Raw genomic sequence first — 19,725 nt, 5'->3', positions numbered from 1 at the left:
TCTGGAACCCTAAGGACGAATGGGGGATGCCTTATACGGGATAACAGGAAAGTAAAATGGGACACTTTGTTTTTACTTTTTTCTCCTCTGTTCTCTCTTCACAGACAGGTAATCTTGTCTCAATATCACAGGAACTGCCCCTTGGCTGTATCTCCCAAAATGGAAAAATTCCCCCAAACCTTAAAACAAGAAACCAGTTTTCCTTCATAATACTATTTGGCTTAAAAATGAAAGGGGAGGAAATAACAAAAGTCAGCCTTGGAACCTAGTGCCCCTGTGAAGGAGGTCCTCAGATTAGCCTCTTCAGTCTTTCATAACTGAGAGCAGAGTAAGGAGGACAGAGCCAAGAAAAAGGAGAAACAAAGGGAAAGGAGGTATTGGCTGCTCTGCAAGCCCACTAGCCCCCTCCAGGTTGCCCTAAGGACACTTCTCCAGGTAACTACCTTTGGTGCAGGAAGCCAGGGCACTGGAAGGCACTGCCCCAGTGGGATAAAAGCTATGTGCATGGCTTGCCCCTTTTGCCAGAAGGTCAGCCTCTGGAAATGAGACTGCTCTGAGAGCCAAACCACCCATGGGACAGAATCCCAACTCCTAATGGCCTTGAGCTGAAGGGGCTGTCTGCTCTGACTGGCTTCCAAATCAGACACTGTCATCAACAGGACAAAGTTGAGGGCAACTTTGGAGGTGGCAAGTAAAATTATACATTTCCCTTTTGGGTTCAAGAGCTGCTTACTCTATGCTAATCTCCTTCTCTGAGCAACTTTCCTCCAAATCCTGTCAGGTAATGGGGGAAATGGCACCCCCTCCCTCCAAAAGAAAAAATTCACATCCCTTTATGTTACTTAAGGGACCAGTCCCTGGTGATGTCTAAATACCCAACACCTCTTTAGGGCAAAAATATATTTTTTTTCCAAGATGGGTGCTTGCTTAATATTTATCTGACCTCTGAATTCATCTTTCTTTTATTTTTAAATTTTTTTTGAGATGGAGTTTCACTCTTGTTGCCCAGGCTGGAGTGCAATGGTATGATCTCAGCTCATCGCAATCTCCACCTCCCAGGTTCAAGCGATTCTCCTGCCTCAGCCTCCCTAGTAGCTGGGATTACAGGCATGTGCCACCATGCTCAGCTAATTTTGTATTTTTAATAGAGATGGGGTTTCTCCATGTTGGTCAGGCTGGTCTCGAACTCCCGACCTCAGGTGATCTGCCCGCCTTGGCCTCCCAAAGTGCTGGGATTACAGGCATGAGCCACCACTCCCGGCCTGAATTCATCTTTCTAATAGCTCTATTTCTCCTAAGAAAGCTATCTAAATCTTTAACCAATAACTGCATCCTGGACAGTCCTACCCAATGATATAGAAATAACCCACACTTATTCAGACAAGCACTAGCAAAAATCTAACTGAGCAATCTCTTGAGGTGGGATAACTTCTCCAGTGCAGTATGTAAATAACCTCCTCATTTGTTCCCCCTTTACAGAACTTGCAAAACAACATGCAGTACAAATCTTTACTTTCTAATGAAAGGAAAATGATTTTTGTTGAATTCAAAGGTTCTAAAGGCACAGAAGGTTATAAAGAAGAGATTTTATATAAAAAAGCATCTTTTATATTAAAAAGTGTCTTGTATGGGCCAGGCGTGGTGGCTTAACGCCTGTAATCCCAGCACTTTGGGAGGCCGAGGCGGGTGGATCACGAGGTCAGGAGATCGAGACCATCCTGGCTAACACAGTGAAATCCCATCCCTACTAAAAAATACAGAAAGTTAGTTGGGCATGGTGGCAGGTGCCTTGTAGTCCCAGCTACTCAGGAGGCTGAGGCAGGAGGATGGCATGAACCCGGGAGGTGAAGCTTGCAGTGAGCTGAGATTGCACCACTGCACTCCAGCCTGGGTGACAGAGCAAGACTCCATCTAAAAAAAAAGAAAAACAGGAAGAAAAGAATCTGTTTTCTTTTATAACAGGACACACTTGGAGAAACTGGTTATTTCACCAAGGCTTTGACATTGACATGCTTTTCTTTAAGGAATCAAAATGGAATTATGAAGCCAATAAAAGTTCCTTCGGAAAACTGCCCTCATACCTTGGCTGCACAGTCCCTGTAAAGGGCTCCTGGCTCGTGGTGAGTAAAGAATGTCACTTTATAACAGGCCTAGAAGCCCCAAGTTATCTTGAGAACATAAGAAGAGAGAACTTTACCCAAGTCATACAGGTATTTGATGGTGCCAACCTAAGGCTTTAAAAAAGTCTTATCTGAAATTCCTTATGGAAAACAGTTTCATTAAAGCCAATTTTAAAAAGACTCTATATGGCACATAATTATTCTCACTGTGCTTCATGCAAATACCCATGCCAAGTATAATAAGACTAAAGTTTATTTTGTGAACAATTCAGTTCTATCATGATTTGTCTTTAATAAAACTGAGGACCGGAGAGAAAAAAATTATGTTTCAAAAACTATGGTACACCTATTATTAGATTCTAGTCTCATCAGTTTTTGAGTTTTTGTCTGCAATTTAGATTAACCCTGCTTATTCCTGTGAACCAACCAGTGATCTCTGGCTGCAGGTCAGAAGACACAAGATGGATGGGTAATGTAAAAATCTGGATCAATATTCTAATTCTGGGCACATATTGGAATCAGCTAGCAACTCCAAGAACCCAATGGAATCAGCTAGCAACCCCATGCACCCAAGTCTTAGCAGGCATAACTATAGCCACCAGCTACCTGAGCATATTGGCAGTCTCAGAATTTTTTGGAGCTATCATCACCCCCTTATTTTGGCTTAGCATTCTTCTAATTCTAATAATCCTATTTCTCGCCTCTCACCTTCAGGCCATCAAGTTCCAAATGATCATCAGTGAGGGATACTGTCCTCTCAATATTCAAGAGCCACCCTTCTACAGAGGACCCCTAGACTGCTTTTTAGTGGGACATGACAGAGGCAAAATCCTGTCCCTCTCTCTTGGACCTGGTTGGATACTGCTTTCACCAACCCATGGAACCAGCTCTGCCCTGACAGCTAGCAAGAGGCCAAGACCTGCAGAACAATCACTACCACTCCTCTCTGTCAGCAGGAATCAGTTACAAAAGACTGACCTTCATCCACTTTCCCCAAAGAATTGGGGTACTGGACTCTTGAGGGGGGAAATGTTACAGGAGGTAGTTAGTCAGGCATGAGCAGGACAAGAGATGGCCTAGCCTCCAACCTTGCCACACACACACAACAGGAATGTCAGGCAACCATCAGGCTATGGTCAGGTGATTGCTAACTGTCTCTCTAAAATAATAATTGGTCACAGCAGATGCCAAGGAAAGGCAGTCTCCCAATAAATAGAAACTCTTGAAACTGGTGATCAGCAGCATCCCAACGAGATCTCAGGAGTCTGGTGAACGGGCTCAAGCTTACACATTAAGAGGCAAAATTGTGGAGTTAACTAGTACATGGCCTTCTAAAGACATTTGTCTGGTAAGGGAAGAATGCCTCAAATAAGCATGTGTACAGCTCCAGTAAACACACTGCATGCTCTCCTCTCAAGTGTTAGCAGGCCACTGCACATGCAGACAGCCCACCTCAAGGGAAGAAACAGGGGAGAAGGGATGCAAGGCCTTGGAAGCATGCTAACGTATGAAACCCCAAGCTAAAGGTCAAACTGCACACTTGATCTCTCAAGTTGCCCGCTTTAGCCTCTTCCAAGGTGATCTCTCAAGTCACCTGCTTCACCCTCTTCCAAGTGTGCTTTACCTTCTCTCGTTCCTGCTCTAAAGCTTTTAAATAAACTTTTACTCCTGCTCTGAAACTTGCCTTGGTCTCTCCTTCTGCTTATGCCCTTCAGTCAAATTCTTTCTTCTGAGGAGGCAAGAATTGCGATCGCTGCAGACCTGTATGGATTTGCCATCAGTAACAAAACTTTCAAAAATCAAAGGCAAAGAGAATATTGAAAGCAGCAAGAAAAAACATTTGTCCTAATTTCAAATTATATTAGAAAACTGTAGCAATCAAAAGAGCATGGCGCTGGCATAAAAACAGACACATAGACCAATAAAAAAGAATAGAGAACCCAGAAATAAACCCATGCATATACAGTTAGCTAATCTTCAGCAAAAGCACCAAGAATACACAATAGGGAAATAATAGTGAAAGAAACTAAAATACTTTATCCAAAAATATATTTCTTTGACATATTTTTAAATGGCTGCTACTTGGCCACAGACAGAAGTGGCCTTGTGAAGCTATTCTAAGTGGGGGAAATTTGCATCTGTAGAGAATCTCCATCAATGAAGTCATGCCCCCTCCCCTCTCTATGCCTTCCCCCAGATCCAGGAGAGGTTGAGAGTTTGACACCTTTATTATTTATTTATTTAAAACTTTTTCCTCCAACTCTGGCAGATGAACTGACACCTTTAAAAATCTGAAAAGAAACATTTACCGTCTATTCTCTCTGAGGGAGGCTTCATCTACATAAAAAAGCCACCTTTGCCAGTCAAGCCTCCTCATTTCTCTCTCTCTAAACCTGCCTTGCCATTAAGCCTGATTTACCTGTTTCTGGACATTCTCTGAGTCTGCATTCTTTACTGTGGCCTCAAGATAACATACACATTTCTGTAACTCATTGGGAAGTCGGGCTTTTATTCTGAAGGCTCCCCTGGATGTATGTTAAATAAATGTTTATGCCTTTTCTCCTATTAATCAATCTGCCTCATGTCAGTGATTTTTACCAAAGCTTTAGGGAGCCAAGAGCCTATAGCTCCCACAGTAGTCTCATCAATAATTGGCCTGAGAAAACCGGATATCGACATATAAAAGAAAGAAATTGTACTCTTATCTTACACTATACACAAAAATCAACTCAAATAGGTTAAAGAGTTAAATATAAGACCTGAAAACAAGAAACTCCTAGACAACACAGGGAGAAAGCTTTCTGACATTGGTCTTGGTAGTGAATTTTGGATATAATATCAATAGCAAAGTCTACTAAAGCAAAAATAAACAAACGGAACTATATTAAAAACTTTCTGCACAGGGAAGGAAACTATCAATGAAATAAAAACTGACAGAATAAGGGGAAATATTTGCAAACCATCTCTCAGATAAGGAGTTAATATCCAAAATATATAATGAACTTGTAAACCAAAAATAAAATTCTATGTGCCCCCAACTGACTGGTGGATCTTCCCCTCAGCCAAGGGCATTTCATATTATCCTGAAAAACTAGCTCAGGGTCTGATGGAAACTGGGTGTCAGACATGCCTCACAAACATCAACAGAGAGAGCTTAAGACTGATAGAACAGACTCTTTAAATCTGATAAGAAACACAGTCTATTCTCTCTGAAATCTACCTGTAGGCTTCATTTGCATGATAAAACCTTGGTCTCCAGATCCCTTTATCAAAACCCAGACATTCCTTTCTAATCTATTCCAGGTCTTTAGATAAAATCTCTTTCAACCAATTGCTAATCAGAAAATCTTTAAATCTGCCTCTGACCTGGTAGGCCCTGCTTTGAGTTGTCCTGCCTTTCTGGATTGAACCAATGTACATCTTACATGTATTGACCGATGTCTCGTGTCTCCCTAACACGTATAAAAGCAAGCTCTACCCTAACCTTGGGCGTATGTTGTCAGGACATCCAGAGGCTGTTCACAGATGTATCCTTAACCTTGGCAAAATAGACTTTCTAAATTGATTGAGACCTGTCTCAGATACTTTCGGTATACAAACTCATACAACTAAATAGCAGAAAAAAAACTGATTTAAAAATGGGAAAATGACTTGAAGAGACATTTTTCCAAATAGCACATACAAATGGCCAAAAAGTATATAACAATGTTCTCAACCTCACTAAATTCAGGGAAATGCAAATCAAAACCACAAGTAGATATCACTTCTACCTGTTAGAATGGCTATTATCAAAAAGTTAAAAAATAAGTGTTGTCAAAGATGTGTGAAAAGGAAACCCTTATCCACTGTTGATGGAAATGTTAATTGGGAGGTTCTCAGAAAAAGTTTAAAATAGAATTACTGTATGATCCAACAATCCTACTGTTACATATCCAAAGGAAATAAAATCACGACCTTGAAGAGCTACCTGCACTCCCGTGTTCATTACAGCATTATTCACAAGAGGAAAGATCTAGAAACAACTTATGTGTCTGTCAACAATGAATGGATAAAGAAAGTGTGGTATATACATACAATGGAAAATTATTCAGCTTTAAAGAGAAGGACATCTTGGTCTATGTGACAACATGGATGTACCTGGAGGACATTATGCTAAGTGAAATTACTCAGCCACAGAAAGACAAAAACTGCATAATTTCACTCATATGTGTAATCTGAAAAGTCAAAGTTATAGAAGCATAGTAGAACAGTGGTTACCAGGAGGTGTAAGGTAAGATAAATGGGGAATTTTTGGTCAAAGGGTGCAAACTTTCAGTCATAAGATGAATACTTATGGAGACCTTATGTACACTATGGTGACTATGGTTAGTTACAATGTATACTTAAAATTTGCTAAGAGAGCCGGGCATGGTGGCTTATGCTTGTAATCCCACCACTCTGGGAGGCCGAGTTGGGCAGATCACGAGGTCAGGAATTTGAGACCAGCATAGCCAACATGGCGAAATCCCGTCTCTACTAAAAATACAAAAATTAGTCAGGCATAGGGGCAGGCTCCTGTAATCCCAGCTACTTGGGAGTCTGAGGCACGAGAATCACTTGAACCTGGGAGGCAAAGGTTGCAGTGAACCGAGATCGCACCACTGCACTCCAGCCTGGGTAACAGAGTGAGACCCTGTCTTAAAAAAAAAAAAATTGCTAAGAGAGTAGGTCTGTTTTTGTTTGTTTGGTTGGTTGGTTGGTTTTGTTTTGTTTTTTTAAGACATAGTCTTGCTCTGTCACCCAGGCTGGAGTGCAATGGCACTATCTCAGCTCACTGCAAGCTCTGCCTCCTGGGTTCAAGCGATTCTCCTGCCTCAGCCTCCTGAGTAGCTGGGATTACAGGCATGCGCCACCACACGCAGCTAATATTGTTTTTCTGGTTTTAGTAGACACGGGTTTCACCATGTTGGCCAGGCTGGTCTCGAACTTGTGACCTCAAGTGATCCACCCACCTCAGCCTCCCAAAGTACTGGGATTACAGGTGTGAGCCACAACTCACAGTTTCATTCCTTTTCATGACTGTGTAGTATTCCATGGTGTATACATACCACATTTTCTTTACAGTATTTATTTGTCAATCATATCTCAGTGAAGTCAGAGAAAAAAAAGAACCTGAAAGAAACACAGCAACCCTGGCAAAAGGGCTGGGCCCAGAAACTTCTCATGTTGCACTTACCTTTGACATCTGTAGTCTCTTGGGTACCAGCCCAGCAGAGAAGATGACAGGCAGAACTGTTTGGCAATGACATCCTAAGAAAAGCAAGTAGAAGAAACAAGTTACAAATTTATGGATTTATAAATCACATGAAGCCTATGGACTTACAGGAATTTCCATTTATCTTTTTTTAAAACTTTCATTTTAGGTTTGGGGGTACATGTGAAGGTTATTTAGATAAACTTGTGTAATGGGGGTTTGTTGTACAGATTACTTCATCACCCAGGTATTAGGTCTAATACCCGATAGCAATTTTTTTCTGCTCCTCTCCCTCCTCCCACCCTCCACCATCTGGTAGACCCCAGTGTCTGTAGTTTCATTCTTTTTTTGAGACAGAGTCTCACTCTGTCACCATGCTGGAGTGCAGCGACATGATCTTGGTTCACTGCAACCTCCACCTCCCAGGTTCAAGTGATTCTCCTGCCTCAGCCTCCTGAGTAGCTAGGACTACAGGCGCACACCATCAAGCCCAGCTAATTTTTGTATTTTTAGTAGAGACAGGGTTTCACCATGTTGGCCAGGATGATCCCGATCTCTTCACCTTGTGATTTGCCCACCTCAATCTCCCAAAGTGCTGGGATTACAGGTGTGAGCTACTGTGCCCGGCCACATTGTTCCCTTCTTTGTGTCCATGTGTTCTCATCATTAAACTCTCACTTATAAATAAGAACATGCCATATTTAGTTTTCTGTTCCTGCATTAGTTTGCTAAGGATAATGGCCACCAGCTCCATCCATGTTTCTGCAAAAGACATGATCTTGTTCTTTATTGTGACTGCATAGTATTTCATGATGTATACGTACCACATTTTCTTTTTACAACCTGTCATCGATGGGCATTTAGGTTGATTCTATGTCTTTTCTATTGTGAATAATGCTGCAGTGAACATTCGCATGCATGTGTTGTTATGTTCTAGAAAGATTTCATGACGCAGACACCAAAAGCAATCACAACAAAAGCCAAAGTTGACAAAGGGGATCTGGTTAAACTTAAGAGCTTCTGCACAGCAAAGGAAACTATTAACAGAGTAAACAGACAGCCTACAGAAGAGGAGAAAATATTTGCAGACTATGCGTCTGACAAAGGTCTAATATCCGGCATCTAAAGGGACTTACACAAATTTGCAAGAAAAAAACAAACAATCTCATTAAAAAGTGGGCAAGGAACATAAACAGACACTTTTGAAAAGAAGACATGTGGCCAAAAATCATATGAAAAAAACTCATTATCACTGATCATTAGAGAAATGCAAATAAAAACCACAATGAGATACCATCTTATACCAATCAGAATGGCTGTTACTAAAAAGTTAAAAATAACAGATGCTGGCAAGGTTGCAGAGAAAAGAGAACACTTGTACACTGTTAGTAGGAGGGTAAATTAGTTCAACAATTGTGGAAAACAGTATGACATTTCCTCAAAAAGCTAAAAACAGAACTACCATTCTACCCAGTGATCCCATTACTGGGTATTTACTCAGAGGAATATAAATTATTCATCTTTTTATTTGGTTTCTTAAACATTTGTTTGTTCTCTTCCACTCTTTCCATGCTCCCAACTGTAATCCCACAATGCCATTAAATAAACTACAGTTGGACTTTCTTATCGTCTTTAGTGATTTGTTTGTTCTCTAATTTGTCATAAAAGGGTAACATTTTCAACTGCTGTGCATGAAAAACTCAAACATTACGTTCATAATTATTTCAAAGGGATTTATGAGTGTTTCTCTAGGGAGCTGTTTTCGAAATAAGATAAGTGCTATGAATGGGATAAGAAAGATTACAGTAATTATGTTGGTTTCTGAAAAAACTAAAAACTTAATATCAGCGGAGTAACTTGGGGACTCACAGATGCAGTGTGCATCCTTTGAAACACATCTGTATCCCAGTTTCCTTGAATCCAAGTATGACACTCTAAGCAAGCAGGGACTGGGTGGGAAGCACAGGTTATTTTGTATGGAATGAACAAAGTCATCAATTTCTAGAATTCAACACATGGTAGTAATTATTTTAGGGTCTCTGATTGAAGGAGGAGGGTCCTCATGCTTCAGGAACCTGTAACTCTGTGACGCAGGGGTAGAGTGGAATTGATATCAGCCTAACAAGCCCTAAAATATTCCTATACATGTATTCAGCACACAAACCAGCCCTAATCATTCCTGAGACAGGGGTTGGTGGCCTACTCTGCATCTTTCTTCTCCTAACCAACAGCAGCAGTTGAATCACCTGGGGGTATGAATTTAAAAGTGTAGATTTTTAAGCTAAATCCCCAGTAATTATTGTTCAGTAGATTTGGGGCAGATGGTCTGATACAGGTGGTCATTGGGCCAATTTCCCGACTTCTACAGGAACCACTTCATTGCTTCTCTTAATATATTTTATCACTAAAAACTATAGTTTGGTTTGGGCTGGGTTTTTTTGAATTTTATATAAGCAGAATTATACAGCATGTCACCTGGTTCAAAATGCCCAACATTATGTTTGTGAGATTATTGAGTGGAACCATAGTTTTTCTTATTCATTACTATACCGTATTCCATTGTATGACTACACCACAGTTGACTCTTCCGTCAATGAATAGTCCTTATTCTACATTTTGCTTGTTTTAGTTTTTTTGGCTATTATGAAAAGTACTGCTAAGAACATTATTGTACATGTCTCTCAACATACATGTGAAAGCGCATTTCAGTTGGAGTAGAATTGCTATGTCTACAATATCCGTAGAATCAACTGTAGAAGGTAAAAACTAAACTTTTTCTAAAGCGCGATATCAACGTACATTCCCATCAGCTGTATATGAGAGATCTTATTGTTAGGCATCCTTATCAACACTTAGTAGGCTTTTTTTTAAGACTCAAGGGGTACATGTGCAAGTATGTTACATGAGTATATTGTGTGATGCTGAAGTTTAGGCTTATATTGAACCTGTCACTCAAATAGTGAACTTAGTACCCAATAAGTAGTTTTTCAACCCTTGCTCCTTTCCCTCTCTGTCCTCAGTGTCTACTGTTCCATTTTTATGTCCATGTGTATCCACTGTTTAGCTCCCACTTATAAGTGAGAACATGCTGTGTTTGATTTTCTGTTTCTGCATTAATTTACCTACCAGCTGCATCCATGTTGCTGCAAGGGGCATTATTTTATTCTTTTTCATGGCTGTGTAGTATTCCATAGTGTATACATACCACATTTTCTTTATCCAATCCACCATTGATGAGCACCTAAGTTGATTCCAAGTCATTGCTATGGTGAATAGTGCTGCAATGAACATATGAGCACATGTGTCTTTTTGCTGAAATGATTTACTTTCCTTGGGATATACACCCAGTAATGGGATTTGCTGGGTCAATGGTAGTTCTATATTCAGTTCTTTGAGAAACCTCCAAACCACTTTCCACAGGAGCTGAACTAATTTGCATTTCCACTAACAGTGTTTAAATGCTCCCTTTTCTCTCCAACCTCATCAACATCTGTTATTTTTTGACTTTTTATTAACAGCCATTCTGCTTGGTGTGAGATGGTATCTCATTGTGGTTTTGGTTTGTATTTCTCTGATGATTAGTGATGCTGAGCATTTTTTCAGGTTTGTTGGCCATTTGTTGTGTCTTCTCTTGAGAAGTGTCTATTCATGTCCTTTGTGCAATTTTTTTTTGAGACAAGGTCTCACTCTGTCACCCAGGCTGGAGTGCAGCGGCATGATCATAGCTCGCTGCAGCCTCGAACTACCAGGCTCAACCTATACTCCCACCTCAGCCTCCTGAATAGCTAGGACCATAGGCACATGCCACCACACCTGGCTAATTCTTTTTTAGGGGGGTTTGGGGGGAGATGGGGTCTCCCTATGTTCCCAGGCTGGTCTCAGATTCCTGGGACGAGCAATCCTCTTCCTGCATCAGCCTTTCAAAGTGCTGGGATTACAGGCGTGAGCTACTCACCTGGCCCTTTGCATACTTTTTGATGGGTTTGTTGGTTTTTACTTGTTGATTTAAGTTCTTTATGGATTCTAGAGAGTAGTCCTTTGTTGGATGCATAGATTAAAAATATTTTCTCTCATTCTGTGAGTTGTCTCTTTACTCAACTGATAGTTTCTTTTGCTATGCAGAAGCTCTGTTGTTTAATTAGGTCCCAATTGTCAGTTTTTGTTTCTGTTGTGTTTGCTTTTGAGGACTTAGTCATGAATTCTTTGCCTATGGCAATGTCCAGAAGAGTGTTACCTAGGTGTTTTCTTCTAGGATTATTATTATTATTATTACAATTATTTATTTATTTATTTATTTATTTATTTATTTTTTGAGACGGAGCTCTGTTGCTCGGGTTGGAGTGCAGTGGCTCGATCTTGGCTCTCTGCAAACTCCGCCTCCCGGGTTCACGCCATTCACCCGCCTCAGCCTCCCAAGTAGCTGGGACTACAGGCGCCCGCCACCATGCCTGGATAATTTTTTGTATTTTAGTAGATACGGGTTTTCATCATGTTAGGTAGGATGGTCTCAATCTCCTGACCTCGTGATCTGCCCTCCTCGGCCTCACAAAGTGCTGGGATTACAGGCGTGAGCCACCACGCCTGGCTTATTTGTTTGTTTGTTTATTTATTTATTTATTTATTTATTTATTTTTATGGAGTTTCACTCTTGTTGCCCAAGCTGGAGTGCAATGGTGCGATCTCAGCTCACTGCAACCTCTGCCTCCCGGGTTCAAGTGATTCTCCTGCCTCAGCCTCCCGAGTAGCTGGGATTACAGGTGCCTGCCACCATGTCCAGCTAATTTTTTTGTATTTTTAGTAGAAATGGGGTTTCACCATGTTAGCTAGGCTGGTCTTCAACTCCTGACCTCAGGTGATCCGCCTGCCTAGGCCTCCCAAAGTGTTGGGATAACAGGCCTGAGCCACCGCGTCCAGCCTCTTCTAGGATTTTATAGTTTGAAGTCTTATATTTAAGTCTTTAATCCATCTTGAGTTAATTTTTTTATATGGTGAAAGGTAGGGTCCAGTTTTCTTCTGCATATGGTTAGCCAGTTTTCCCAGCACCACTTATTGAATAGTGTGTCCTTTCCCCTTTTTTATTTTTGTTGACTTTTTCAAAGATCAGTTGACTGTAGGTGTGTGGCTTAATTTCTGGGTTCTTTATTCTGTGCCATTGGTCTATGTTGACACTTAATATTAATGGTCTTTTAAATTTTAACTTTTCTGGAAGGTGATTAGCATAAGCTCTTTGTAGTTTTAATTTGCGTTTTATGATTGCTAATGCAGTTGAGCACCTTTGGTATGTTTATTGGTTATTTGGATATCTTAGTTTATTGATTTAATTTTGAAGTCTCTTTCCTATTTTTCTAGTGGGTTGTGTTTTTTTGGTATTAATTTGTAAGAGTTCTTACAAATTCATATACATACACGTATATGTATATAAGTACATATATCTCTCATAGATGCCTTTTGTCAGTCACTAAGTTGAAAATATATTCTTCTCTGTGGCTTGCCTTTTTATACACCCTTTTTTTTTTTTTTTTTTTTTGAGACGGAGTCTTGCTCTGCCACCCAGGCTGGAGTGCAGTGGCCGGATCTCAGCTCACTGCAAGCTCCGCCTCCCGGGTTCACGCCATTCTCCTGTCTCAGCCTCCCGAGTAGCTGGGACTACAGGCGCCCGCCTCGTCGCCCGGCTAGTTTTTTGTATTTTTTAGTAGAGACGGGGTTTCACCGTATTAGCCAGGATGGTCTCGATCTCCTGACCTCATGATCCGCCCGTCTCGGCCTCCCAAAGTGCTGGGATTACAGGCTTGAGCCACCGCGCCCGGCCTTATACACCCTTAATATTGTATTTTGTTGAATAGAACCACTTAATTTTAAGGTAATTCAAAATTTATCTAACTTTTTCCTTACGGTTAGTGCTTTTGTGTTTTGTTTAAGAAATCTTTGCCAACCTTGAAATAGTCAAGATATTCTCCATATTGTCATCTAATGGTTTCATTGATTTGCCTTTTACACTTTGGTATTTAACTCATCTGAATTAATTTATTTGGAATTGAAAACATTGCCTTTCTCTGCTGCTCTGCTGTTTTTTTGTTTGTTTGTTTGTTTTTTGTTTTTTTGTGAATCAAGTATTTGTATATGCATGGGTCTGTTTCTGGCTCTTTATTCTGCTCCACTGGTCTTTGTTTATTCTTGTTTCATGAAAGCATCCTGCCTCAACTACTAAAGCTTTATAGTAAGTTTGTTGTTGATAGAACAAGACCCTCACCTTTTTGTTGTTGTTGTTTGTTTTGTTTGTTTGTTTTGAGAGTATCTCAGTTATTTCCTGGCTCTTTGTAGTTCCACATGAATTTTAGAATCATTGTGTCAAGTTCTACAAAAACACCTACTGGAACTGTATAAAATCTATAAATCAATTTGGAAAGAACTGACATTTTTACAATATCCTTGTATTAGTCCATTTTCACACTGCTATAAAGATACTACCTGAGACTGGGTAATTTATGAACAAAAGAGGTTTAATTGACTCACAGTTCCACATGGCTGGAGACTCCTCAGAAAACTTACAATCATGGCAGAAGACGAAGGCGAAGCAAGGCACATCTTACATGGTGGCAGGAGAGAGAGAGCATGCAGGGGAAACTGCCACTTTTAAACTATCAGATATCATGAGAACTCTTTCACTATCACAAAAGCAGCATGGGGGAAACTGCTCACATAATCCAATTACCTCCCACCAAGACCTTCCCTCAACAGTGGGAATTATAATTGGATATGAGATTTGGGTGGGACACAGAGCCAAACCACATCAATCATCTTTCAATTAATGAACATGGTTTGTATCTCCTATTAGATTGCCTCTATTTTCTCGAATGTCTTCTAGTTTTCTGAGTGGAGATCTTGCACATCTTTGATTACATTTCTTCTTAGAGATGTGACCTATTTTAGCCATGTTGCAGGTGCCAATTTTTTTTTTTTTTTTTTTTTTTTTTGAGGCAGGGTCTAACTCTGTTACCCAGACTGGAGTGCAGTGGCACAATCATGACTTACTTCAGCCTCCACCTCCCAGGCTTAAGTAATCTTCCCACCTCAGCCTCCTGTGTAACTGGAACCACAGGCATGTGTCACCACCACCTGGCTATTTTTTTTATTTTTGTAGAGATGAGGTCTCACTATGCTGCCCAGGCTGGTATGTGGCATTTTTTACATCATTTTTAACTGTTACTGGTAAGCACTAACTTTTTAATTTCCTCTTTTAATTTAAATATTAAAAGTTTGTATCATGCATGGCCAGGCGCGGTGGCTCATGGCTGTAATCCCAGCATTTTGGGAGGTCGAGGCAGACGGATCACCTGAGGTTGGGAGTTCGAGACCAGCCTGGACAACATAGTGAAACCCCGTCTCTACTACAAATACAAAAATTTCAAACGTGTCCTTTGCAAATATTTCCCTCCACTCTGTGGTTTGTCTTCTCATTCTCTTGATATTGTCTTACTCAGAACAGATATTTTAATTTTAATGAAATTCAGCTTATCAATTATTTCTCTGATGGATCATATCTTTGGTGTTGTATCTAAAATATCATTGCCATTGCCATACCCAAAGTTATTTAAGGTTTCTCCTGTTATCTTCTAGGAGTTTTACAGTTTTGCATTTTACATTTAGGTTTGTGATCCATTTTGAATTAATTTTTGTGAATGGTATAAGGTCTGTGTCTCAGTTAATTTTCCAGCATGTGGATGTCTAGTTGTTCCAACACTATTTGAAAAGAACTATTTTGAAAAGAACAATATTTGCTCCATTGTATTGCCTTTGCTTCTTTGTCAAAGATCAGTTGACCATATTTGTGTGGGCCTATTTCTAGGTTCTTTATTCTGCTTTATTGATCTATTCTCTCACCGATACTACACTATCCTGATTACTTTGGCTTTATAGTGACCATTAAAGTTAGGTAGTGTCAGTCCTCCAACTCTATGTTCTTCTTCAATATCGTGTTGGTTATTCTTGGTCTTTTGCCTGTCCATATAAACTTTAGAATTAGTTTGTTGATATTCAGAAACTAACAGGCTAGGATTTTTCTTAGAATTGCATTTAATCTTTAGACCAATTTGGGAAGAGGTGACATCTTGATAATACTGTCTTCCTATCCATGGACATGGAAAAATCTCTACATTTATTTAGTTCTTTTTAGATTTCTTTCATTGGAATTTTTTAGTTTTCCTTATATAGATCTTGTACATATTCTGTTAGATTTATATCTAAGTGTTTAACTTTGGGAGATGCTAATATATATGGTATTATGTTTTTTATTTAAAATTCCACTTGTTTATTGCTCATACATAGGAAAATAATTGATTTTTTATATATTAACATTGTATTCTGCAATCTTGCTGTAATAGCTTATTAGTTCCAGGATTTTTTTTTTTTTTTTTTTTTTTTGCTGATTTTTTCAGATTTTCTATGTAGATGATAGTGTCATCTGCAAACAAAGACAGTTTTAATTCTTACTTCCCAATTTGTATGCCATTTCATTCCTTGTCTTGAATATAGAAAGAATCAAGACTTAATAATTTATACTTGAGCCACATTCCTGTCTTAGGAATTCCAAAATGTGACCCTTCCCTTATTTTAACCTTGGCAGACAACTGGGATTGATGACAACATTTCATAATAACTTAAGGTCTGTATCACACTAATCTCCATTCTCCAAATTCAGAATCCTTTGGACTACATTTATAAATTTACATATCTGCAGTTAAAACTGGTTCAGAACCAAATGATCAAGACTTTTACCAAATTTTTTCTATCTCACACAATATGAATATTCAATGTATGTGGTAAATAAATATGATGAGTAAAAAGTATAATGTATAATGTTTTGTATATTTTAATACTTTCCTGACTTAACCCACTTTATATGATCAGTCATTTTATGTTTTGTCCCAATAATTCTCCTTGGACCATTCTGATTTTACAGTGATGTAGAATGTCCCTCTATAGCCTTATGGAATTTTAATCAAATAGCTTTTGCTCAGAACTTAAAAAGACATTTGTCCTTGGGGCTAAAATTAGCCATGAAAAAGATTAAAAACAAAGCAAATTTAGAATATAATCAGTACTTTCAAAATGAGCTCAATCTGTACTTCATCTTCATTTATAACACTTGCTTCTTCTTAGCGTCTAATAGAATAAGCAATAGTTGTGCAAAGAATGTATTTACATTTCTGAGGTTCCAAAAACAGATGAACCTCACAAGCCCATGCTCTTTTGTGTTTTGCAATGTCACAGGCCGCCTTGGTTGGAATGATTCACATAATGATCACTCTCTGAATAGGAAAAAATTCAAAGTTCTGTACATTTTCAACAGATGTTCTATACATTTTCAACAGATGTCCTAGTCCTGCATTTTTTTTAGTTATTAAGTATAGTACCTTTTTTCCTACTCTGGTAAATGGATCTGTTTGGATACCACCTTTCTTTCAAACACCATTTTCAAAAAGGACCTCAGCAGTGCTTAAAGACTCCTGTTATGGTTTGAGTGTGTCACTCAAAAGTTCATGTGTTAGAAATTTAATCCCCAATGCAATAGTTTTGGGAGGTAGGGCCTAATAAGAGGTGATTGGGTCATAAGTGTGGAAGCTTCACAAATAGATTAATAATATGAGCAGGTTAGTTATCTCAAGAGGAGGCTGTTACAAAGTAAGTTCAGTTTCGGTATCTCTCTCTGTTGCAAGTGCTCTCTTCCACATTTCATCCTCTGCGATAAGATGATCATCTTATTGCATCCTCACCAGATGCTGGTACCGTGTTCTTGGACTTCTCATCCTCCAATAACCATGGGCTAAATAAACTTCTGTCATTTATAGTTTACCCAGTCTGTGATATTGTGTTGTAGAAGCAGAAAATGGACTAAGACAACTCCACTACCTGGCCAAGAGGAACCTCAAGTATCACAAAATTAGCAAAGGGATGTCCAAAGCTAATTAAGTGTCAATACACTTGAGAGATATTTTTAAAATGCAGAAATTATAGTTTGTTGCACTAAACCAGGCAAGACACCCAATTGGGAAGTCTTTCTGAGACATTTTAGCTTTAAGCACTTGTTTTGATGATTTGAAAAGGCCTGGATGGAAATATAACTAATATTTATCAGGGTATTATGTGGGTTATTGCTCACATCTGAAGTTGAGGTTAATAATTCAACTGCTTATCAAATAGGTTCCAAGAATTTGGATAAAATATTTACCAATTAATATATACAGATGGATAGATTTAATAACAAGTCCTGATATTTTTCCACATCCCCACTTATACTTTCTCAAATGTACTTAGCTCCTGGCAGCTCCTTGATGGTGTTTGGGGCTAAATGGTTCTTTCTCCATGCAGTGTGCTTTTCCATTCCCCATCTCGCCTGCCTGTCAAACCAGCTTGGAGGAAACTTGTTTTACTGAGCTCTCTTCAGACATACAACACTCCCTCCCTCACCAGACACCCACAAAATCTCCTTTCTTTGTGCTGATTACTTATTTCTATAGTTCCAGTCACTTTATAAACTGAAATTAATTTTTTTGATTTTGGGCTTATCATAGGGCCTGGCTTGCAGTAAACACTCAGAAAATGCAATAACCACAGGTAGGGAATAGGGAAGGATTTCATCAATTTCTTCCTGCTCTGAAGGAACTTCTAAGCTCCTGAAAGCCAGAAACCAAACAAGAAACAAAGCAAAATTCTCAGGAGCACCTTTTTGCTGAAAAGAGAACCCCAAATACCCAAAATTTAATCAAATATTCATATCCATATCCTTTCAGGAGTAGGCAGTTATATATAATTTTAGGAATACTAAATAGAGAATAGGATCATAATTTCAGCTGGTCACTGACATTTAGCTCTTCTTCCTGCTGACATTTACAAAAGAAAATATAGAGGGTTAAAGTCTATGAAGTCTCTCAGGGTCTACAATACATCTTTCTTCTGAGAGCACTCTTGTCTATTTATAATGATATATCCAGGTGCAAATTACAAATAAATCTTACTGTTTACACTCAGGCTGATGCTGTCCTGCCCTAAAAGAAAATTGGCTGCATGTGGACTTGTCCAGTTGTTTTTTCCGGTAACTGCCTATGTATGTTGTCATGGAAGAATCTGACCATCGTGTTTCATCCTGCCAAGATGCTCCAGCCTTGCGTCTGATCAGATCAAACTCTTGAGAAGTAAGAGGGCTAAAGGGCAGAAGAATTTGTGGAGTCAAGTAGAAGAAGTGTGACATAACTACGAATGGCCTGCCCTAGATGAAAACTTGTCAAGTCCTCTGCATAATGAAGAATTAATTTCCTTCTAGTAGCAGGAAGCAATTGACTGGGCTCACCAAACTTTGTGACTCAACAGTTCACAGAGTGCAGAAGCTTAACTGTCTTAGATATAGTTGCCAAGCAACAGATCACAAAATTCCACAAATGCTACCCACTTGCCTCCCAAGGGAGGTAAATTTTAACTAATAAATTTGTAAGTTATATAACTTTCTGGATTTTGCGCTAAGAAATATGCTGCTTCATAATTCTGGCAAGAAAGCAGGTGGCAAAATTATTTGTATTTTACTGCTATCACAAATAAAGCAGTAATTCCTAATGATGGTGGTTCAAGAAGTGGAAATGAGAGGAAAAAACAGTGCCAAGCATTCACTTATCCTAAAGACCTCCAAGTGTCTGGAAGAGAACATGAACTGCCTGTAATGTCAACAATAGCAGGTGACTCAACAGCTTCTCATATGTCACAGAGTAGTGGTGCTCTGGCTGGCTGCACACTAGAGTCACCCTGGAAGCTGTTAAAATAAGCAGGACTCCAGGCCCCCACCACAGAGATTCTGATTTAGTTGTTGTGGAGTAGGGCCCAGGCATCACTATTTGTTTAAAGCTTAATCCTGGAGGATTCTAAAGAGCAGCCAGGGTTAAGAATTAAGGTCATGGATGCAGAAAAAACTTTTGACAAAATCCAGCATCCCTTTAGGATTAAAACTTGAGGCAGAATTGGCAAGAAGGGACAAACCTCAAAATATTAAAAGCCATCTATGAAAAACCCACAGCCAACATTATACTGAATGGGGAAAAGTTGAAAGCATTCCTCCTGAGAACTGGAAAAAGAAAAGGATGCCTACTTTCACTACTTCTATTCAACATAGTACTGGAAGGCCTAGCCAGAGCAATCAGACAAGAGAAAGAAATAAAGGACATCCAGATCAGTAAAGAGGAAGTCAAACAGTTGCTGTTCACTGATGACATGATCATATACCTAGAAAATCCTAAAGACTTATCCAAAAAGCTTCTAGATCTAATAAATGAATTCAGTAAAGTTTCAGGATACAAAATCAATGTACGCAAATCAGTAGCACTGTCA

The 19,725-nt window shown here is 39.3% G+C and overlaps 1 protein-coding gene across 1 annotated transcript in view; it reads right to left on the bottom strand.

Annotated features, from left to right (window-relative positions):
• Positions 1-18,601, bottom strand: part of C2H4orf51 (chromosome 2 C4orf51 homolog) — a 41,749-nt gene extending 23,148 nt beyond the window's left edge. Inside the window, exons 1-2 of the mRNA XM_010361319.2 lie at positions 18,369-18,601; positions 7,336-7,409 (exon numbers count right to left, since the gene is read on the bottom strand). Of these exons, the coding sequence (XP_010359621.1) occupies positions 7,336-7,409; positions 18,369-18,601 (307 nt within the window). The remainder of the gene's footprint in view (positions 1-7,335; positions 7,410-18,368) is intronic.
• Positions 18,602-19,725: the final 1,124 nt, after the last annotated feature.

Source organism: Rhinopithecus roxellana, chromosome 2 (genome assembly GCF_007565055.1).
Source record: "Rhinopithecus roxellana isolate Shanxi Qingling chromosome 2, ASM756505v1, whole genome shotgun sequence".
Taxonomy (NCBI): domain Eukaryota; kingdom Metazoa; phylum Chordata; class Mammalia; order Primates; family Cercopithecidae; genus Rhinopithecus; species Rhinopithecus roxellana.
Note: the sequence above shows the minus strand (reverse complement) of the source record. Positions and strands in the feature narration are given on the sequence as shown.